Below are 24,612 nucleotides of genomic sequence, written 5' to 3'. Positions count from 1 at the left end.
GATTAGTATGTGGGGAAAAAAAGACTTTCAAAAAACTCTGTATTTATCATAAATGTGGAGACCTACATCAATATTTTGGAAGCCCACATAAATGCTGTAGTTCTAAAAGGCATCCATTGGAAGCTGTGTATGTATATTGTGAAGCCTTGTTGTAATATGGACAATTTATCTGGATTTTGCAGAGTCCTCCTGCCACCCCCACCACCCCTGGATCCACCCTCAGTTTAAGTTCCAGCTCTTCATCTCTAAGTGCCTCACTCCCAAAACAAAAGAGCAAGAAACGGAAAAAGGTGACCACACAATACACACATATAAAGCTTGATATCTTGGTAAAGAGACCTCTGTTTTTTAGCATAGTACCCGGTATGTAACCATTGCATTTGGTGATGTATTCTTTTCTGAAGCGATCTTTCACTAAATCAAGTACACTGCAAAATGTTTGTTTATATTTATCAGCTTCTATTACCCAAACTCTGCTCACCATATCTCGTTTTTGCTGTCATTAAAAATCTGAACAAAAGAGTGATTGAGATTGAAAAATTGTCATTTATTACAATACCAAATGATGAAAGAAATCAACAGAAGATTCTGGGGGAAATCAGCTAATACATTCTACATCAAAGTACCTGCAAAGCTAAATTACTCAAAGTCTGATTTCCCCCAAAGAAGACAAAATAACTTAAATAATGCTACGCAGATGACAAATAAAAATTCATCAAAACAAACCCAGAGCAAAATGATGGCGAACTCTGATATAGCGAATTTCTGTTAACACTCTGTAAAAATTCGTTATAAGTGTAATTCGCTATACGTTTATAGTGAATTCATAATATTAAAATATAACAAATTTATTATAAAACTGATTTGTTCTACATGTATATCAGTTGCATAAGAAAGCAGCAATCGATATAATTGAGTTTGTATTGTGTCTAAGAAAAATTAAGCCTATGTATTTTCGAGAAGAAATATTTTTGTACAAGATATATACACACTGATTTATATATGATGATTTATCTTTAGGGATTGTTAAGTGTCACGCAAGAACATGTCAAAAGAAAAATATCAACAAAATTATGTGCAATACATACAAACAGTCTATCGCAGTTGTCATTTACTTGTTGCTTTACACAAATAAATGAGTGTTACTTACTTACTTATCCTCTTTGTGCTAGGAAGCACATAAGGCCTTCACTAAGGATCGCCATCTCTGTCTGTCTGCTACCATGTTCTGAATCCGGCCCCAAGTCCATCCACACTCCTTCATCTCTTTCTCTACTTATCGCCGCCATGTTTCCTTTGGTCTCCCTCTATTTCTCTTTCCTGCTGGTGTCCATCTCATGGCGATCTTTGGGATTGATGTTGCTCCCATCCTGTGGACATGTCCGATCCATTTCCATCGTCACATCTTGATCATCTCAGATATTGGTGATGTTGACGTTCTCTGATATAGATATTTGTTGCTGATGGTGTTGGCCCAGAAAACCTTCAGAATCTGTCGTAGGCATTTGGTCTGGAAGACATCCAGTCTGTGGACAATACCTTTGGTCACCTTCCACGACTCCGCACCATATAGGAGGACTCCAATGATGTTACTCTTGAATATCCTGATCTTGGTCTTGATGCTGATGGCTGTTGACTTCCAGATGTTCCTCAGGCTTGCGAAGGCTGCTCTTGCTTTGGCTATTCTGCTCTCTACATCAGATGTTGAATCCCCATCGGCTGTGATCTTACTGCCGAGGTAAACAAACTCTGAGACTTCCTCTACTACGTTTTTCCCAATATTCACTTCTCTTTCTGTTTTGTTGTTAACTTTCATGATCTTCGTCTTTCCGGCGTTGATGTTGAGACCTATCTGGCTGCCGTAGTTTGTCAAGTCGGTTGTCTTCCCTTGGATGTGTTGGAAACGATGAGCCAGGAGTGCAATGTCATCTGCGAAGTCTAGATCTTCTAGAGACTTTTCAAATGTCCAAAGCAATCCCCTGTTGTTCTGACTGGTTGTCTTCTTCATCACCCAGTCAATACACATCACAAAAAGTTGGGGAGATAGTTAACATCCCTGTCTCACTCCAGTCTGTAGTGGGAAGCTGTTCGTGAGGTTTGTGCCACAGATCACTCTGGCCTGGAAGTCCTGATAGAGCATCTTGATGATGGATATGATCTTGTCTGGTATTCTGTAGTGTGCCATGATCTTCCACATTGCAGGTCGATGGATACTGTCAAATGCCTTGGCGAAGTCTATGAAATTGCCATATACTGTGGTGTTCCATTCGTTACTCTATTCCATAATCTGTCTCAATGTGAAGATATGGTCTGCACATGACCTTCCTCTCCGAAACCCTGCCTGCTCATTCCGTAGGAGAGGGTCCACCATGTCCGTTATTCTGTTCAAGATGACTCTGCAGAGGACCTTGCTTGTGATGGACAGTAGCATGATTCCCCTTCAGTTGTTGGTGTCTGTCAGGTCTCCTTTCTTGGGCAGCTTCACAATCAGGCCAATTTTCCATTGGCTGGGTGCTGTCTCTGTCTCCCCCAGATGTTCTGCAGGATATCCGTCAGTACTCTTGGTGTTACCACGTCCTCTGCTTTCAGCATCTCTGCGTGTACCTGGTCACATCCCGGTGCTTTTCCATTTTTGAGGGTCCTGATGGGTTTGGTGACCTCTTCCAGTGTTGATTTTTCAGTGTTTATATCCAGGACTTCATCTGAAGGGCTGATCTCTGCTTCTGTTGATGGGTCCTCTCTGTTGAGCACTCGTTCAAAGTGTTCCTTCCAACATGTTAGCTCCTCTTCCGTACAGCTTGTCAGTTCCCCATCCTGTTTCCTGACTGGTGTTTCTGCATTCTTGAAGCCTCCGCTGAGAGATTTAGAGATACGGTATAATGTGCCCATATCCTTTCTAGCGGCTGCATCCTCAGCATCAGTAACTAACCTCTCGATGTAGTCCTTTTTGTCCTTCTTTGCGCTCTTCTTGACGTCTTTGTCCTGTTGAGAATATGTTCTCTTCAAGCCCTCCTTCAGCCTTGGTGACTTAGTTGACAGAAGCTTGCTCTTTGTAGCTTTTCTTCTCACAATCATATCCCAGGTCTTGGCTGATATCCATTCTTCTTTCTTCTTCCTTCTCAACCCAAGTGCCTCCTGTCCTACTTCCATCATCACTGTGTTGAAGTCATCTAGGTCGAGTTGCTGTTGATCTTGTAGCACCTCGAATCTGTTCCTGACTTTCAGCTGGAATGCTCTCATTATCACTGGATCTTTCAGTTTCTGCACATCAAGAAGCAGTGATCGTTGTTCCCCTTTCTTGGCTTTCCTCAACTTCAGTTCAGCTTTGTCAGGATAAGAGAATGGTCACTTCCAGCATCAGCTCCCCGTAAAACTCTTACATCTTGTAGTGTCCCTCTCCATCTCTTGTTTATCAGGACATGGTCTATCTGATTCCTGGTCTGTCCATCTGGCGATGTCCACGACCATTTGTGGATGTTCTTGTGGTGGAAGATGGTGCTTCCAATGACCAGGTTATTGTCCTCGCAGAAGTTGACAAGTCTGCTTCCATTGTCATTGATTATACCACATCCTTGTTTTCCCATCACCCGTTCTTTTCCTTCGTTTTTGTCCCAACTTTTGCATTGAGATCTCCTAATAGCAGAAGCACGTCATGGACTGGTGTCTCTTCCACTGTCTTCTGAAGTTGGTCGTAGAATGCCTCTTTCTCTTCCTTCTCGGAGTCTTCTATAGGAGAGTAGCAGATAACGACTGTCAGCTTGGCATACTATGAGTGAAATCTTGAAGTCAGATTTCTGTCACTCACTGGTTTCCATCCAATCATGCATCTACTGAGTCTTCTGTTGGTTATAAGACCTACTCCTCTGCTATGATGGTCATCCTTCCTTCCTGAATAAATGATGGTATGTCCCATAGCTAGCTTCCGGGATCCACTTCCAGTCCACCTCGTTTCGCAAACTCCTAGCATCTCGATGTTATTCAACTCCATCTCCTTGATGACTTGTGCTAGCCTTCCTGTTTGGTAGAGGGTACGTACATTCCAGCATCCAACTCTACATACGTCTTTAGGGGTGAGAACGTCTGCCATCTGGATGTCAGTGTCCTGTCGGCTTTGGCTGTCATCCGTCATGGATCCAGTATGCTGGGTAGTGTCTATCCTCTCCCCAGTTCCAAGTTCCTCAGTGTTGGTTTCTGTAGCAGGTTTGGTTTTTTTACATGGCAGGGTTGCTGGCCCTGCGCAAAACCCTCCTCCTTTCTCATCCGGGCTTGGGATCGGCCATGGCGGAGTTAAATAAATGAGTGTATGATATAATAAATGCAATCAAACTTCAAATTTAATTAACGAGAATAATAAACAAAACCGACAATATATTTGCTTAATGTATGTGTAAGTATTGTTTTGCGTTAACAAACTCTTTTGAAAAAATACAAAAAGAAATTTCGTAATAAGCGATCTTTAAGATTCACGAGTTTAAAATGAAAAAAAAATCGTTATAAAAGGTGATTTTTACGTTCATTTTTAATTCAAGGGAAATTGTAATTTACTTCTTTATATCCGTAAATTCGCTATATCCGTGTTCCTTATAACCGCAGATTTTTATATAGAATATATAAAGAATTTGCCGGGGAAATCGATTTCACTTCGCAATAGCCGTAATTTCGCTATATCCGTGTTCGCTATATTCGAGTTTTACTGTATATGGAAAGGCTAATGTGTGCAAAACACAAGCTATCGCGTGCCTATCCAAGCCAGTGATTGGCCATCAAACTTGAGGCCCCCAACGGGGTAAAGTTCTGCGAGGTCCCCAATAGGGTAAATGACACATATATACGCTTTAAACATAAATGTTATTATGTTCCATAATATTGATTTGCTCTGGGTTAATTTTTGCATACATTGTAGTTGCAAAAATTGCTAAATCAAATCTAAGATAAACTAGTAATATTTTTATTTTTGTTGAATATTATACATGCCAAATATAATACATTTACAATAGTAGGATACATAAATCATAACCATACATAGTGACATGAAATATATTTTCATACTCAATAGTTTTAGAGCATTGTTGGCACAAAAAAATCAGTTTTCCTATTTGTAGTGCCTTAGCTCCCATGGGGATCCAAGTTAGAATAGGTTCTCAGTACCCCTTGCTTGTCGTAAGAGGCAACTAAATGGGATGGTTCTTTGGATGAGATCGCAAAAATCGAAGCCCCTTGTCACAGCAGGTGTGGCATGATAAAGATCCCTCCATGCTCAAAGGCAGGAAGTGCCAAGCATAGGCCTAAATTTTGCAGCCCTACACCGGTAATGGTGACATCTCTATATGATTGAAAAATTCTTTTGTGGGATATTAAACAATAAACAACCAACCAACTACTTTAATGAACCTAGTTACGAATTTTTGAATTTCATTAATAAACAACAGTTCATTCAATAGTTTTCTCTATTCCTTGTGGACAGTCCTATAATCAAGTGCCCTATCTGTTGGAGTTTGTCCCTACTAAGATTTTGTATGACTATGTACTTTGAATGTCGAAGTGTTTGCTGTAACAACAACTTTCTCTATACAGTGTGGAATAGGGAGTGCATTGGAGATCTCTTCTGCCATACAGCCAGACGACATCCATGAAGCTATGAGGAGATACAGTCAGTGTATAGGCCCATTCTCTTCTCATATTGTAAGTATCTACAGGGTGTGTATAGGCCCATTCTCTTCTCATATTGTAAGTATCTACAGGGTGTGTATAGGCCCATTCTCTTCTCATATTGTAAGTATCTACAGGGTGTGTATAGGGTCATTCTCTTCTCATATTGTAAGTATCTACAGGGTGTGTATAGGCCCATTCTCTTCTCATATTGTAAGTATCTACAGGGTGTGTATAGGGCCATTCTCTTCTCATATTGTAAGTATCTACAGGGTGTGTATAGGCCCATTCTCTTCTCATATTGTAAGTATCTACAGGGTGTGTATAGGCCCATTCTCTTCTCATGTTGTAAGTATGTCCAGGGTGTGTATAGGGTCATTCTCTTCTCATATTGTAAGTATCTACAGGGTGTGTATATGGCCATTGTCTTATCATATTGTAAGTATCTACAGGGTGTGTATATGGCCATTGTCTTATCATATTGTAAGTATCTACAGGGTGTGTATATGGCCATTGTCTTATCATATTGTAAATATCTACAGGGTGTGTATATGGCCATTGTCTTATCATGTTGTAAGTATCTACAGGGTGTGTATAGGGCCATTCTCATCTCACATTGTAAGTATCTACAGGGTGTGTATAGGGTCATGCTCTTCTCATATTGTAAGTATCTACAGGGTGTGTATAGTGCCAATCTCTTCTCATTGTATAGTCCTTCTTTCCCACTTGAGCGGTGAACGCAGAGCGAATGGTGAACGCAGAGCGAACAGTGAACACAATTTGGTGAACGGTGAGCGAACGCAGAGCGCAAAGTGAATGGGGAACGAACGCTGAACGCAAAATGATCTATTTACTTGGAATGTTTCGGATTTTTCCCTGGGATTTTACTTATTTCATTATCAAGTAATAAAATACATGTACATGTATATTTCATCAATTAATAAAAAATTAAATAAACCGGAATCGTGATACAGCATATTTTACAGTTCTGGATATATTCAATGTAATATATTTTTGTACAAGTACCGAGTATACATGTATATATTTCATGAAATTATTGCAAATTGTACATTAATACACGCAACAGTCATACACAAACAAAAGCAAATTTCGTATGTACATTGTGTATACATGTACCATTACGTGTACAGATACATTTAATGCATGGGTATAATATATATACAATGCATGTGAAAAGGAAAACACTATAATCTACATGTGTAGTGACATCCAGAGTTTACAGGTGTTCATGTAATTAACAAACAGCCCCCCCCCCCCCCCCCCCCCCCACAGGGGAAGAGGTTTTCATTACCTGAAATTGCCTTATTTTTTTGTACTTGGGTTAAATTCATAACGACAACCTTTTATATTCGTCTCTCATTTAGAATTGTTTTTAACAAAAGCTCAATGAACCTTTCGGCATTCACAGTGGATAATCCTGACATTTTGTACTTCAAAATTAAATTTCTGATATAGTAAGAAAGTATCCTTCCACTCTTACGCACACGTTCAATTTTCATTTTCGCCTTGCTATCAAGATTGGTCCTTTCACTTTGGTGTTCCAAATGACAATGAAAAGACTGAACGATGAACGAACGGTGAGCGCATGCTGAATGCTTTGTGAACGGTGAACGAACGGTGAGCGCACGCTGAATGCAAAACTGTGAACGGAGAGCGCACGGTGAACGCACGCTGAACGAACGGTGAGCGAACGTAAAAATGGTAAAGTAGAATGTTTCAGGGACTGTAAGTATCTACAGGGTGTGTGTAGGACCATTCTCTTCTCATATTGTACATGTAAATATCTACAGGGTGTGTATAGGGCCAATTTCTTCTCATTGTAAGTATCTACAGGGTATGTATAGGACCATTCTCACCTCATTGAAAGTATAATCTACAGGGTGTGTATAGGACCATTCTCGCCTCATTGAAAGTATCTACAGTGTGTATAGGTCCATTCTCTTCTCATATTGTAAGTATCTACAGGGTGTGTATAGGGCGCCATTCTCTTCTAATATTGTAAGTATCTACAGGGTGTGAGAGTCGCTGGTCTTTTGGATGAGATTTTTATATCTGAGGTCCTGTGTCATAGTAGATGTTGGGGGTAATTAAGAACCCTTACTGCTACAGCCCTGAGCACCATGCATTTAGGTCTAAATTTATGACACTTCATTTACAGCTGCAGGTGATGCCTCACTAGTGAAAAATTCTCAAAGGGACATAAAATAAACCTATCAATAATAACATTTTCATTTTGTCAATGACATACGAAACTGAACAGAGACAACCATTAGTCAGTATGCCAAAAATAAGAGTAAAAACACCTAGTCTGACCTAGCTGTACTCACCGATTGCTTTTTAAAATTGTAAAACATCAAGCACCTGCATCATGAAAAATTGAAAGGGAAGCTACTCTATAAATTTAAATCAACACATTCCATGAAATGAATTCAATGACAGAGATCTTGACAGGAGCACTACATGTATATATACTGTCTATATTTTTGTTATTGATTGTCTTTGGAAATATAACCATGTGGTACATTCCATCTAATCAGAGGTAAAATAACTGATATCATGAAAAAGTTATATCAAACTGATTAATTTTATAAATCCCTTAAAATTATACAAAATTTAGAATAAGGCAAACATGGACCACTGGAAATCCTGGAGGTGGGATTGGGTGTCTAGGAGTAAGCATCCCCTGTTGACCGGTCACACCCACCATGAGACCTTATCTTGATCAGGAAAACAGGGTAATCTATAGTCAAAATCAGTATGTTAAAGACCCAACAAAAATACCGTATGGTTTGTTCACGGATCACTGGGTGTGGGTGGAGCACATCTATGGTCATTGTTATTTACCTGGAATTTACCTTGCCAAGACATCAGGGTGTGGTGTATAGTTTTGATATACACAGGACCTGTCTCAGGGCCATCTGCAGAGTTTCTGTGGTCATAGTGTTTGAATAATGGTTATATTTTCTAAGGGTAGCTGACACACAGTCTACACCCACCCATCTTACTCTCAGTCTTTGACTCAATGAATAATTTCTGTTATAAATATAGAAGTATCATACATGTAAATTGATGACATAAATTATTTCACCTATAAGTTACAAGTTTTAGAAATTAATGTGCAAAATATTGTTTGATTTCTGATTGTGTGGTTTATATATATATGTATATAGAGAGGGAAATACAATTATATTAAAATTGCATTGTTCAGGGGTCTTTTTAAAAACAATTGGAAATCACAGTTCTGGACAGACCAATGCTATCAAAACTCTAGAATACAGGGCTTCCTCAAGATCCAAAAAATGCCTGTAGGTACTGGCTGTTATTGTTATCAAAACACCTATCTGGGTCCCTCCAGACCAGTTTCTGCAGATGTCAATCCACCTGTGATCTATTGTTAAATGTTTGATTGACAGGCGGCTTACAATTTGGGGGTGTTAACTTAAAATTGGGTCTTTAAGTAGAATTGGTATCATACATATCAGTCAGGATTTGACCTAATGACAGGTTGTATTTGCAAATTAGATCACAACCATAGAATTTGCAATAATGCTTACTTTGAATGAGACTGTTGAAATCTCTGTAACACCAACTTATTTGCCAGTTGCCTTTCTTGGTTTAAAAATTGATCATATGCAGAACAAGCTCTTGTGTATCAAATCAGTTGTACATGTACAGAGATATACACACCACATGCTGGTGATGAATTATTGCTACACAGATATGAGAAGTTGATGATGGAGCTGTATTCATTTTGTTCGTCATAAAGTTGTTAATTTGCAATTAATGTCCATATTCAATAAAATATCCAAATATGAAGTAGATATTTAAGACTGTGGTGTCTTTTACTTCAAGTTAACTGGTATACATTAAATCAACATAATTAGATTGCCCCCAGAGATTTGGTGATGCATCTAAATGTCAAGTTGAAGGTCACACCAAGAGATTTTTTTTCTTTTCATGTAGCTTTTGAATAGCTGCAATAATGTAGCTCAGACTTGTTTTTAAAAATTATTTTCATGCGTCAGAATTTTTAAAAAAAATCAGGGAGGGCTACATTATTGCAGCTAGCTTTTGAATAACTTGCCTCATAAGAATACAAAAACAGGTAAGCAAATAATGGAGCAAAATCCATGTCCATGGGAATTCCACAGACTGTTGGAAGACTTTTATCACCAAAGACTATGAATACATTGTCAATAAGGAACTCTAGCACCTTTATAATAGTAAGAGTACTTATGTATTGAATCAGAGTGGTGTTTAACACAGTAATTTTTGGATGACTGATCATGAGATATGAATACTCCCCAGTTCCATTTGCTGTCTTGTTTTGTGCCATAGAAAATTAACAGTAGAGCAAATAGACATCACATGTCAATCTACAAGGCCATTTGGAGTTAATCTTGTTTTATCTTCTATCTTTCAGAACACAAATCCCATGGTTCTTCCACACTCGAGACTTCTGTGTTTATGATATCCCATGTGCATTTTTGGTGAATTGGACGACATTTGTTGTGAAATTGAAATCAATGGACAGTTGTCCTTCTATCAAAGAAATGGATTTCAGTATTACAGACTTGATGCTTTAAGTCATTTCTTGTTTTATGCAACAAAGCATGAAAGATACCCTCAAACAAAGAAACAATTCATGAAAATTGGCAAATGTCAAATTTATTCCACTTCACGATTTCAATGTGCATTTCAAATCACTACAAATAATACTTGTCTTTGATATAAATAACTGAACTGTTATTACATGTTTTGTGAATAAAATGCATACAAACTTTGAGCAACTAAAATGTCATGTGCAACATTTGTTAATAAGGCTACAAATATTGTGATTTGTGAAGATATTGGTCTATGTATAAAGAATTGCAAAAACAAGGTAATGTTCTAATAAAAAAATCTTGTGTACCAGGAAATGAAAGCAAGTCAAAATTCTTTGGGTTACAATATTTTTGTTCATTTACACACATAGTTAAAATTAGGCAAAAATTATAAGTAAATTAACTGAAGTACAGTGTACATGCAATACTTAGATACATTGGTTTTTTGTTGACTTTTCATCCATCCAATACAGATACTTGTACTGTTATTGTCATGAGATGTAAAACTTTTAAATGTCTTAATACATGTATATCCCAGACCGAGCTTCATTCTACAGAAAACAAATGGGAAATCAAATATTCTGGGGGAAAAGCATAGCAGTCCACTTAAAAGACAATTGTTCATTTAAACCTGTGTTAAATATTTGTAATCAGAGAGGAGGGGTCTACAGTGGGAATCTCATATAGTAGAACACCCTACTAAACACAATAAGTGTACTGAGATGATCTATGTGTGTACAGAGTCAAATGGTACATGAGTTTATCAACTTTCTGGTACATAATGGGGGTAACACGTGTATGACAAATAACAAAAATGATAATAATACTAGACATGACGAGTCAATCTTAACATCTGTTGACTTCTCTTGCATACACAAATAATAATTTGATCACTTGACAATGAAATGAAATCTTAAAAGCTGTTGCAACATGTAAACTAAACCTGTTGGCTTGAGAATTGTCTACAAACTATATAATAATAATACGGATTTGCACCTGCTCCAGGATTAAAATGTCCAACGAATCGTAAACCTGATGGATTAAATACAATGAGTATTAGTGTGTATATGATTGAAGGTTTATTCAACTGTTGCAGATAATGGCACTTATTCTTTTACCATAGCCTGGTTACTTCCTGTATATTATCTTGTAATGGCACTGTTTTTGTAGTAATATGTGGTAGAGGCATCCACATTTATATATGCAATTCAATAAAGAAAACATGTATATACACATTACACAATATATTTACACATTAATACTGCAGTCATTGTGTGTCTGCTGATGGATTTCATCAGATAAAGCACAAATGTTCACAAATCAGTCTACCTTATGAACAAGATTTGGCACAATATCACTTTGGGGAAACGTTTGTTGTAATCAAAGCACTTGTGAAATACAATTTCAAATTTTTTTTTAAAAATCACAATTTAGCTCCCTGTACTATCGAATTACACAAGAAGCCCATGGGCCACATCGCTCACCTGAGCAGCAGTTTCCAATATTTAGCCATTAATGTTTTTGTATCCTTTTCTGTAAGTCACAGCTAGGATCCGTGGTTGAACAAATATGTCCATTTTTAACACCTCCTGACTCCAAAAGGCAACTATTTGATTAAAACCAGATCCTATCTTAAAATCATTTTTATAATACATATCCGTGTAAACTTTGCACGTCCATTGTGGATAGCCAGGGTTAAACAAACCTGAAATAACACCTGAGCGTTTTTCCATATCCTCAATACATTCTTTAAAAATATGTTCATTTCTTGCCTGTCAACAAACAAATTTCATCAGAAAAGCTCATTTGCACCTTTGGCTCAGGTGAGCTAAAAATTATTAAGTGATGGAGTTTGGGAAAGTGGGAACAACATAATATTATATAAAACAAATATTCTGACAATAATTGAGATGATTGTAAACTGAGCCAGGTATTTCTAGGTACTCTGATTTTTGTGGATATTTCAAATACAAATATACTTGCAAAAAGAAATAAAATATTTACAAGCTTCTAACAATTAATGAGATGCAGATTGGTATACAACATTTGTGCAAAGGAAGAGATGCAATTACCTAGATGAAATTTGAAGGATTTCAACTCTTTTAATTTACACATCAATAAAAATTGAAAGATCGGATCCAATGTCTTCATATTTGATCTACACTAGTATGGTACATGTAGATTGTCAACAGTAGATGCCTTGTAATAGGCTCTGCATTGTAGTTTAATCACTATAAAAGCAGACATCCACAATATTAAAATGCTAGTTAGGTGGTTCAATATCAATATGATAAAAATTTCTTAACCAAGGACTTACTCCTGATATTCTTTGTTCTTAGAAATTAAAACATCCCTTCTGAGCTACTCGAGCATGAATACTCCCGTTTTTAACAACTGAACACTTTCCATTTTCAAAACAGCTAGGAGAGAGTAGAAAGTTAAGGCAAAATAATAAGTGTTACAAAGGAAACCTATTCAAATTGTCATGATGAAATCATGTAGTCTGTATTCAGTTTGTTAAGTAGCTTCAGGTGATCAAAATAGATCCAAATGTCTTCTGTTCCTTGGCATAAATTGTTCTCTTTTTGGTTAACATGTCCTGCACCAACTTCTATAACAGTAAAATCATCCGGAAATTCAAGATATTAAGCAGCTGATATTGCTAATAAAACACAGATCAAGTTATTTTTCTATAAACTTCCAAAAAAAAACCTGAAAGGCAAACAGTACAAGCTGATCACTTCTAATTGAAAAAAAACAACATTCAGAAACCAATCGTATATCCTCGCAAATGTGAATATCAGCTTCCTAACTTGCAAACTGCAGTAGCTTCTCTAAAACCTATATTCTCAACAAAAGTGTAATTCGGTACTTGGTGGAAATACCACTTAATTAGAGCTGTTTGAGGCGAGATGCCACCTTCACTCAACTGCGACGAGAACCGTTTATTCATGGTCATGGTATGAACCGGACAGGAAGTCAGATAAATCCCATCCTGCACCGACTGCAGCATCGGGGAAATGCAAGAAAGGAGGTAACTTCTGTGCTGATTCAGAATGCTAATGTCGGCCTGGCTGCAGGTGGAAAAAGGGCAGGTAACTCCTATTGCATTTTTGCTGTACCATGTGTCGTGGAGAGAATTGAGGAAGAAGACGGGTGTAAATAGGTGTTTGTAGAAGTAGGTGGGCTGGAGGCACTGCCACTGGTCACTGCCTGGCAGCTTCTGGGTACATTCCTGAATACTCTCAGCACCTGTTGTCGAAGGAAATTAGTTAAATATTAACATGGAGGCTTAATTTTTGTGAAAACAACATAACAAAGAATTGTGAGCTCTGCATCTCCCATGTACCTCGGCAACTGACATTCAAATTTTTGCTGACCATTAGATATACTTTAGTTAAGCATTCTAAACATTAAAACTGGAAAAATAAAATTAGAAAATTTTCATCTCAAATTGTGTCCATGCCCCTTTAATGTCTCTTGTATTTTAAGATTTTCTAGGTCGCAAAAATGAGTTGCTCTGAACTAGTTCATCATTGGTAAAGTCATCGAGAATAAAAGTTGGTTTCCAGTTTTGCACATATTAGAGAGTATTGCATATATTGGAGAACAGTTATGTTTAATAAGAATTTTTATATTGGCTATATTTTTTGAGTTATTGTAATTTCTGTGTGCCATAAATCCATGAAATTTGCTTAAATATTGAAATATAGCTGTATAAAAATGTTCTAATTTCTTCATATTTCATTTCTTGGGTCTGTTTCTAAAATAATAATGTTCACACAATTTACATACGAAAAGGGGAAAGATTTGCGAGTAAAGGTAATTTTTTATTGATGACTATATACCTTGCATGTTATGGAGGTAGAAAGTATTCTTGAAGATGTTTCTCATCACATGCTGCCTGGTCTGATCTGGGTTGTCCACGAACATGGCCCCATCCACCACCAGGTGGAGTGAGTTTACCCCAGTCAGTCGCATTCGTAAGTAGTCTGCATTTATTGTGGCTCCAACTCCACCAGCTAATTTAAGTACAGTACGTAGTACAAATTCAGATAGTACAATGGTACATATTTAGTTAGTACAAGTTTTAAAAGTTGAAAAAGAAATTTTTGAACTTATAAGGTGAAAGAGTAGCATTTTTTAAAACATGGGTCACACCACTCGCCTGAGTAATTTTGGCCATGCCATTGTTCAGCTGTTGTGAATTTTAAAAGATTTTTTTTAATGAATTTTTAATCCCAGAAAAAATTTTGACCCCATATTGTGTCCCCAAACCTAGCCCCAAAGGATTACAACATAATTGAAAATGAATTCATATTACACAGAATGATGCCTCAACACCAATATGACTAACATGATCTTGCTGTTCTGGCCTGGAGGTTATAAAACTTTTTTGAGCACATTTCATACTCAAACTTTAACTCCGTGCTCTAAATCATACCCATACTTAAAGGTGAAGGTTATAAAACTTTTATAAAATTATTCTCGTACTCTATCTTAAATAGTTCAAGAGATATTAAACAGTAAGATTTTTTTATTACAAGTAGGTCAAACTTTCAGGTCAATGTCATAAGATCAAACAATGAAGTATATCAAGTTCTTGACATAAATAATATATATGCAAAATATAAAAGCTCTACCTTAAATAGTTCAGGAGATACTGACTAGGTCAGAGATTTAAAAAGTGTGTCTAACTTTAAGGTCAAGCTTCAAGAAATAAAAAGGTCTTGCCATAAAGAACCTATATACAAAATATGAAAGTGCTACCATAAATAGTTCAGAAGATATCAAATAGGTCAGGGGTTTTCTTAAAACGTAGGTCAAACTCCAAGGTCAGAAGATCAACCACCATTGTGTACAAGGTCTTGCCATAAAGAATCTATATTCTAAATATGAAAGCACTGACCTAAATAGTTCCGAATATATTTAATGAATTATGTTTTCTTAAAATTAAGTCAAACTCCGAGTTCAAGGTCAAAGATCATAATATGTAATGAAGGGTCTTGAAAAAAGAAATATATATATACAAGATATGAAAGATCTACCTTTAGTTATATAGTTCAGGACATTTAGTATAAGTCAGATTTTCATTAAAAGTATAGGTAAAACTTCAAGGTCAAGAGATCACTCACCATTGCATTACATGAAAGGTCTTTCAGAAAAAATATATATACAAAATATGAAAACCCTAGCTTAAATAGTTCAAGAGATATTTTTAAAAAGATTTTTCCTACATATCAGTATACAACACTTCAATTTCCTATTGGTGTCCCATCCTACCCATGGGGGACCATGAATTGCGCAAACTTGGATCTACTCTATGTCAGGAAGCTTTCATGTAAATTCGAACTTTCCTAGCTGGCCCAGTGGTTCTTGCAAAGAAGATTTTTAAAGATTTTTTCTAGATATCAGCATGTAAATTTTGATCCCCTATTGTGGCCCCACCACAGACCTGATTGTGAAATACATCACCACTCACAAGTGTAAAACTGAAAAGTATTTTAAACATTGGTAGTTGTGAACAGATCTGCATTCTATCAACGTAACTAATGCTTTATTCAAACATCACTTTGTGCTTCCACACTACTGGTGCTGGGTACCAGAATTGTTGATCATTACCTGAGGAGCCAATGAGGATGACTTGGTCGGCATTTCTAAGTTCTGTGTGTTCTACTAAGTAGTCTATCAGAGCATTGAACACCTGGAAACCAGTCAGGTACAGCCTCTTTGATTTGTGGCTGATGATGTTACTCCTGTTTCCTGAGAAGTGTAAAATACGGTAAAGAATGAATGTGGGAATCTTTGTCCACTGAGAAGTGTAAAATACGCTGAAAAATGAATGTGGGAATCTTTGTCTGCTGAGAAGCGTAAAATACGGTAAAGAGTGAATGTGGGAATATTTGCTGTGAAGTTTAAAATACGGTAAAGAATATGACCCTTAAATTGCCTCTGATCTTAACAATATGTAAATTTTTACCGCTAAAAGCTTTAACAGTGTTTAAGATATAATCTAGACACCATTTCTTATGAATTGTAACCTGGTGACCTTGACATTTGACCTTTTTACCCCCATAATAATGGTCATGACATTCTTAAGTTATGGAGATTCTTCAGATGAAATTTCAATGCTAAAGCTCATATACACGAGATACATGTAACAACAGGAAACCATTTCTTGCCATATGTCACATTGACCATTGGACCATTGGTCATCCATATGTTATGGAAGATTCTTAGTGTGAAATTTCATTTCTGTACTGTTCTACATCATAACATGTATATCATAGTAACCACACATTCCACTCAAAACCACGGTATATCATTATGCATTGCTAAAGTTTAAATATGAAACCATTTCTTGCTATATGTAAAATGGTGACCTAAACCTTGGTATTTCAAAAACAAGAAGTGTCATCCTCAAAGAGTCTTCACACGAATTTTCAATACAGCTTTATTAAAATCAGATACTTTCACCTGCTCATTCAGGTTGTTATCTTGTTAGTAATTAAAATCGGATTCTTAGATCTGCCCACTCACTGCACTACATAACTAGAAATATGACTGAGCATATCAAAAGATCTGATTTTTGAGTACACTGGTTTCATCACTAAATATCATTATATTTCATATATCATTCTGAAACAACCCATTGACAGACAGATCCCCCCCCCCCCCCCCCCCCATCCTACTCCTTTTAATAAGAGCAGCTCTATAGCACAGTATCACACTACACAGGTTTAACGCCATTTTGACCTTGCGTTTTATTGAAAAAGAAATGTACACTTCGAGACTGAGATTTCTGAATGCACTGCTTGGACATGATGTACATACCTAGAAATGAGCCCCCATCACAGTACAGAAAATCCACCATATTCCACATGTGAAACTTAGGGTTTTCCGACTCGCTCGGGGAGAGAATTCCATTGAAAGCTCGGAACATTGGAGCCTCCACACTGGAGCCCAGCTCCGTGAAACTCCTGTTAACATAATACACAATGAATTTAATCTGTATCTATACAAATATTTTTTCAATAAAACAAGACGCCAATGGGTCACAACACCCAACAGCACACATAGATGTATCCCACAATTAGTGAATAAACGGATCAAAATTTTTGAAGAAAAGGTTGAGAATGTCTCACACAACAGACACAGTCCTACTTGTTACAACATTCTGTTCTCACACAACACAGTCCTACTTGTTACAACATTCTGTTCTTACACAACAGACACAGTCCTACTTGTTACAACATTTTGTTCTCACACAACACAGTCCTACTTGTTACAACATTCTGTTCTCACACAACAGACACAGTCCTACTTGTTACAACATTCTGTTCTCACACAACAGACACAGTCCTACTTGTTACAATGTTCTGTTCTCACACAACACAGTCCTACTTGTTACAACATTCTGTTCTCACACAACAGACACAGTCCTACTTGTTACAACATTCTGTTCTCATACAACACAGCCCTACTTGTTATAACATTCTGTTCTCACACAACAGACACAGTCCTACTTGTTACAACATTGTGTTCTCACACAACACAGTCCTACTTGTTACAACATTCTGTTCTCACACAACACAGTCCTACTTGTTACAACATTCTGTTCTCACACAACAGACACAGTCCTACTTGTTACAACATTCTGTTCTCACACAACACAGTCCTACTTGTTACAACGTTCTGTTCTCACACAACACAGTCCTACTTGTTACAACATTCTGTTCTCACACAACAGACACAGTCCTACTTGTTACAACATTCTGTTCTCACACAACACAGTCCTACTTGTTACAACATTTTGTTCTCACACAACACAGTCCTACTTGTTACAACATTCTGTTCTCACACAACAGACACAGTTCTACTTGTTACAACATTCTGTTCTTACACAACAGACACAGTCCTACTTGTTACAACATTCTGTTCTCACACAACAGACACAGTCCTACTTGTTACAACATTTTGTTCTCACACAATAAACACAGTCCTACTTGTTACAACATTCTGTTCTCACACAACACAGTCCTACTTGTTACAACATTCTGTTCTCACACAACAGACACAGTCCTACTTGTTACAACATTCTGTTCTCACACAACGAACACAGTCCTACTTGTTACAACATTCTGTTCTCACACAACACAGTCCTACATGTTACAACATTCTGTTCTCATACAACACAGTCCTACTTGTTACAACATTCTGTTCTCACACAACACAGTCCTACTTGTTACAACATTCTGTTCTCACACAACAGACACAGTCCTACTTGTTACAACATTTTGTTCTCACACAACACAGTCCTACTTGTTACAACATTCTGTTCTCACACAACACAGTCCTACATGTTACAACATTCTGTTCTCACACAACACAGTCCTACATGTTACAACATTCTGTTCTCACACAACACAGTCCTACTTGTTACAACATTCTGTTCTCACACAACAGACACAGTCCTACTTGTTACAACATTTTGTTCTCACACAACACAGTCCTACTTGTTACAACATTCTGTTCTCACACAACACTTGTTACAACATTCTGTTCTCATACAACAGACACAGACCTACTTGTTACAACATTCTGTTCTCACACAACACAGTCCTACTTGTTACAACATTCTGTTCTCACACAACACAGACCTATCTGTTGTAAGAATTGGTAACAATAGACATTTACCTGCTGTAGCATTCCTCTATAGATGTACACCAGGCACCGCCCGGAAGGTGAATGATCCACTTGTTTAAGTTTGGGCTCTTCCCTAAAAATAGCAATAAATTTCTGATAATATACATTGGTACATATCATTGGTGCATATATATTTAATAGTTCTGCTATTTTTGCAGCTTAAATAAAACATATATAGGTTGAAAATTGGTGCAACTAATTTTCAAAATCATATTACCGTACATTTTACATGATAAGTACATGTATAATAATAACCGCAGCATGTCAGTTATAATTTCTCATCATTTTGATCAGGTACTAATAGATTTAACATTCACATGTTTTATCATATACAGTGATTTTGTAAGGCCCATTTTAGATCCGAACTTTGGCCCTTTCCCCTCCTAAAATTTGTCAATTTTTTCCCAATTTAATAGCTTGCATTTTTCCCAATAATAAAATTATGAAAGGAAAATATATTTGAAAAAAATAAACATTCGATGTGATTTATATACATAAGACTTAACAAAGAGTTATGGGAATGATGATTTGGATAGAATATAGTTGAACATTTTAGAAGGTTAAAGAAAATTAGATGTGTAAATTAAAGATAATATAATGTTTGATATAATTTTAAAACTTATTTATGATAAAATTGATTTTTCCCAATTTGACTGAAATGTCAACAATTTTTCCCAATTCGAAAGCCACAGGACCCTTGTAAAAAATGTAGAAAAATCACTGATATATTACGTGCATGTACATGTATTAATGTGTTGGTGAAAATTGAAATGTCTAAGATCCATAACTCATCAAAATGCATAATTTTTTTTAGTGTAAACATGATAAAATATATCACAATGTATCGTATTGCAATTATATATCTTACAGTTACACCTGTCAAATTTAACACCTGTGTATTCTGTTTTACTGTGAATTTTGACTCTATATTTTTCCAAATTATCTACTTTTCAGTGTTCTTTACACTGCAACCTGATATCCTGTCTACCCTAACAAAACACTCATCTACCTGAGAATGTCAGTTTGGACTGGTTTCACTGTATATTTAAGAAATAATTTTCATTTTTAGGAATAAATGAAGCTATCATTACAATTTGTAGAGTTTGAATGACTGTTTGTTTTCACTGATCAAATCTCTTGCTCTCTATATAATAAGCAATTTCTATATATTTCTTTCTGTTGATAGCAATACAGGTACTAATTATCAAGAGTATTTACTTCTTACCATATCTGATGTAATAACCCGGAGAGGAGCCATCTAGGCAATATGCCCCTCTAGGAAAGGCGAACTTCTCCGGAAGAACAACCAGCTCCCCATCCGTATCCGAGTTTGAGTGATATTGCACAAAAACTACTCGCACATTGGATATGGCTCTGAGAATCAATATCACAATGATAACAACGGCAAAGAAACAAACGTGGATGTACAGCCGACGAAATCCACAAGTCGTTGGCAAGATGGTGGGTCGTGGAAGGTTCCGACCTACAGGAATGAACATGGCTTTTCCCTCGCCTGGGCTCTTGACTTCATGTTCTGCCATCAGCAGTCAGACGCATACATGTCCTCCTCCAGGTTAGTTTCAGCACCTGGTGGTTTGTTAAAGCACTTTATAGCACAGACGATTGTCACAATATATATAATGATAATGACTGCAGCAAATAAAACTCCCATCATCAATCATATCAATATTCGTACATAATGCAATATGGACATAATCTAAATGCAAATACTATAGATTTGCAACACCGAGTCAAGGTGAGAGTATATGTAAAAATATGTGACGTTATTGATTTCAGCTGTTTCTTACGATTAAATCACAGTGTTAATGTACACGCCAGTGTCCACTGATAAGCAACATCTGTTGTTCATCCCCCATAAAAAGCAAACGTTTGACCTCATTAACCTCCAACTCCTGGTACCAAAGGACTATACACATACATACATGTGGTGGAAGTACTTGGTCATGTGGTATTAAATTTTAAAATATTTTGATGCTTTCCTATTTGAATGTCAAACCCTTTATCAACAGAGCATATCATTTTCTATGTACCAGTTCATCATATATTCCGCAGCTGAATACACATGAATACAGCTAAACTTATATTAAAAAAAAATAGATTGATCAATATAGATTCAATAGTTATGTAACATTTTCATGTGATATTTATTTAGATGAATAATGATATTTGGGGTACATATACGGAAGTGAATAATTATCTACACAGCTGATGACATCTCACCCTACTGAACACAAACTGACATAACAAAACCTGGAGGTCCCGCATTACATACTGAACACAAACTGACATAACAAAACCTGGAGGTCCCGCGTTACATACTGAACACAAACTGACATAACAAAACCTGGAGGTCCCGCGTTACATACTGAACACACACTGACATAACAAAACCTGGAGGTCCCGTGTTACATACTGAACACAAACTGACATAACAAAACCTGGAGGTCCCGTGTTACATACTGAATACACACTGACATAACAAAACCTGGAGGTCCCGCGTTACATACTGAACACAAACTGACATAACAAAACCTGGAGGTCCCGTGTTACATACTGAATACACACTGACATAACAAAACCTGGAGGTCCCGTGTTACATACTGAACACAAACTGACATAACAAAACCTGGAGGTCCCCTGTTTGTAGATCAACAGTTTACAATATGATTCTTTGGAAGACCATAAGTGCCGAGCATAAGGCCTAAATTTTGCAACCTGCAATGGTGACATATCTCCACATGAGTGAAAAATTCTCGAGTGGGAGGTTCAACAATTACAATCAATCTTTGGAAGCCAATGGGTGTGATCAAATGGTAGTACTAGTGTCACCAATAAGAATTACTCAAACTACACACATCAAATTCTAAACACAGATCTTAAATTAGGACATACAGTTGAACTTCAGTATCTCGAGCATCGATAATTCGAAAGCCATGGATATGTCGAAGTGAGTTGCGTCAACTATAGTTTATTTAAGTATTTTAACCTCCATATCTCAAACTCTTGGATATCTAAAAAAAAAATGTTGGTCCCTATCGAGTTAAAAATAATGAAGTTTGACTGTATTTGATTTCAGGTTTTGTGATTGGCAAAAAATTGACCAATATGCAGCAGCTTTACCAATTGTTTACAGAATCACAGTAATCAAAAGAGTCCCCCATTTTTACTTGTTTTAATGAGAGAGGAGGTACCGGTATATTGCTCTTTCAGACACTATATGCCAGTACCTACATCATACCTAGCATTATTAGAGAGATGTGGTATGTAAATATACCTTATTTTTAACAGTTAATATGGGTTTACGATAATATAGAAAAATTAATCGGAAATATTGATTCAAGGTTCATGATTTTTCCGCTGTGTTTTGCAAGCATCAAACTGCGCTTCATGTTAAAACCCATGGTGCACATTTATATCAAATACACCAGAAAATAACACGGTAAACACCTGAGATTCATTTTGAAAATAAAAACCTAGCTTGCTTGTCACGAGATAATTATTTTCTATTATCATGATTATGGGAGATTTGTGTAACTTGCACAACGTAGAATTCAATCTTTTTTAGCACGAAGACATGTACACACAAATGAATGCGCTGTCCTTGGTGATTGTGTATCAAATCTCATAATCTTAATGGCTGATTTCCTTTTAAAACATGAATGAAATTATTTGTATATATTCCTTTCATATCTAATTGCCTTTAGCTTTAGTCACCGAGTTACCGCAACCTATTTTCCTATGTTAATTTTTCTCTAATGTGATTCTTAGACATAACTGTAGGGACACTGTATGAATATTTTTTAGATTCCTGTGACTAAACATTCATATTGAAATAAGTAATGTAGTATTAACACATCTATTATTTATCCAACATATGGTGTAAAATCAAAATACTCAATTATCCCTTTGGGCACTTTCATTAATAATGATAAATCACTTGCAACTACTTTTAGCAAGCAATATAGAGGTAGCACATGTACATAGGTATATTAAGAGAAAATTAGCCAAAATAATCAAAGTGAAGAACACATACTATATTATGACAAAAAAATCTCTCAGCTAAAACATGAGCACTGGTATTCGTTGATTTAAATTTCTAAAAGACACTAAGACCTTCCTGTCAAGTAGTCAAGAGAGACTAAAATTTGAGTTCTTTGGATCACATATATCTATTGTTCAAATCAACAATTGTTTTTAAATAACATTTCAAAAAAAAAAAAAAAAAAAAATCTCTAAATGAATTTTTCCAATAATGATATAGATTGAATTATACTAGACGTTTTAAGTATTTTTTGTTACGTTTAAATAGTCATTCAGTGTGTCAATCACATCACGATGGAGTACATGTGATGTCACTATAGATCTCATGAAGTCATCTTTTTTGCATCATTATCCTAAATGTCTGCGACAATCAAATGTTTCTACACATCTGCATGTGATACACCACACTCACAGGATATATGTTATGCATGATATCATATTGACCACTGACTGCACAGTCATCTTTTATGATTCATAATTCATTAGTTAACACAGTACTGTTGTCTTTCCTCATCTTAATTATTGTTGCAATGTTTGGTGTTCTGCCAAAAACAAGGTTTATGTTGATAGCTGGACTTTAAATTACAAAAAAGGGTCACCAGAAATAGCAGAATTATTTATATATTCCAATATATTTATTCACCAATCAAGGGCCCTCAGGGGGAATATACAAATTAACAATTAAACATTATAACTACATGATGTAATTTACATATGTGTACCATATAAGCATGTTAAGGGTTTCTACATTGACATAGGTATTGAATTCTCATCACAATACTGATTGGAAATGTGCTGTACAATAAGTGTGCTATATGGGAAGTAAAATAAAAACAATATTATAAAATGTTGTCACAAACACAGAGGGTACCAAGGGAAGGTGCCTATGAAAGTATCAGACTCAAAATGTTGATACTTTTAGTGTTCTGCAATATATGCTAATGCTCATGTTTAATCAATTTAATAAACGCTTGTGCTTACTTTTAAGGTACTGAAAAATATGACACCAGAATTTTAGTTTTGTCAGCAAAGAAAGATCACCCCCAGATAATGACCCCTTTTAATTCTTTTATTGCCAATATAGAGACTATCTCAGTCTTCATAATCATCTCTTAAAGTCATTAAAACAATTTGTAAATACTTACTTGCAGTATTACATTTCCATTTGAATAATAAGTGTCAAGACTATTCACAAAAGTCCTACCATTCCTCAGCTAGCTCCCGTTCCTCGAAGGAAATTCGGAATATAATTCTAAATGTTAAATTTGCACGATCATATTTTAAAATTCCGGGAATATTATATTAATAATTTTCGTGACTTTCCTAAGCTACGAAAGCCGGCATTTGATGCAGAAAATTATTTTTAAACGTTTTCATACTTCAGTAGATCTAGTGTTACTTTCTCGCACATGAACTTTTTATCCTATTCTTTGGGGATGGATGGGGTAAGATATCTAAGGGGGTGGGGATGGGGGTGGAGGGTGATAGGGGCCTAGGGCGGGTGTGGAAAGTAGCAAATGGAAGAAAGTAGGGAGGCCGGAGAGAGAGATATTAATATTGGATGTATAGT

At 36.3% G+C, this 24,612-nt stretch overlaps 2 protein-coding genes across 13 annotated transcripts in view; one reads left to right on the top strand and one right to left on the bottom strand.

Annotated features, from left to right (window-relative positions):
• LOC125676982 (transcription initiation protein SPT3 homolog) overlaps positions 1–10,466 on the top strand; it is a 97,065-nt gene extending 86,599 nt beyond the window's left edge. For 10 of the 12 annotated variants that reach the window (XM_056160558.1, XM_056160562.1, XM_056160559.1 and 7 more), the window contains 3 exons: positions 183–290; positions 5,575–5,682; positions 10,094–10,466. In XM_056160558.1, coding sequence (XP_056016533.1) covers positions 183–290; positions 5,575–5,682; positions 10,094–10,141 — 264 coding nt within the window. In that variant the 3' untranslated portion in view covers positions 10,142–10,466. Of the gene's footprint in view, positions 1–182; positions 291–5,102; positions 5,309–5,574; positions 5,683–10,093 lie in introns of those variants that run through there. The other 2 variants (XR_008801973.1, XM_056160563.1) reach the window with 2 other exon arrangements.
• On the bottom strand, positions 10,322–24,306 carry LOC125676981 (uncharacterized). The gene is made up of 7 exons (XM_048914876.2): positions 24,188–24,306; positions 20,206–20,567; positions 18,972–19,053; positions 17,109–17,254; positions 15,897–16,037; positions 14,123–14,296; positions 10,322–13,526 (listed from the first exon to the last, which is right to left on the bottom strand). The coding sequence occupies exons 2-7, from the start codon at positions 20,519–20,521 to the stop codon at positions 13,075–13,077; spliced, it is 1,311 nt and encodes a 436-aa protein (XP_048770833.2). The 5' UTR covers positions 20,522–20,567; positions 24,188–24,306; the 3' UTR covers positions 10,322–13,074.
• Positions 24,307–24,612: the final 306 nt, after the last annotated feature.

The sequence above is a fragment of the Ostrea edulis genome, chromosome 3, assembly GCF_947568905.1.
Source record: "Ostrea edulis chromosome 3, xbOstEdul1.1, whole genome shotgun sequence".
In the NCBI taxonomy this organism is placed as follows: domain Eukaryota; kingdom Metazoa; phylum Mollusca; class Bivalvia; order Ostreida; family Ostreidae; genus Ostrea; species Ostrea edulis.
Note: the sequence above shows the minus strand (reverse complement) of the source record. Positions and strands in the feature narration are given on the sequence as shown.

Coding starts and splice junctions, on each gene's coding strand:
- LOC125676981 (XM_048914876.2), bottom strand. CDS start 20,521: ATGGCAGAACATGAAGTCAAGAGCCCAGGCGAGGGAAAAGCCATGTTC. Junction 14,297..15,896: donor CATCCTCATTGGCTCCTCAG/GTAATGATCAAC, acceptor TACTTAAATTAG/CTGGTGGAGTTGGAGCCACA. Junction 13,527..14,122: donor CTACCTCCATAACATGCAAG/GTATATAGTCAT, acceptor CTTCGACAACAG/GTGCTGAGAGTATTCAGGAA.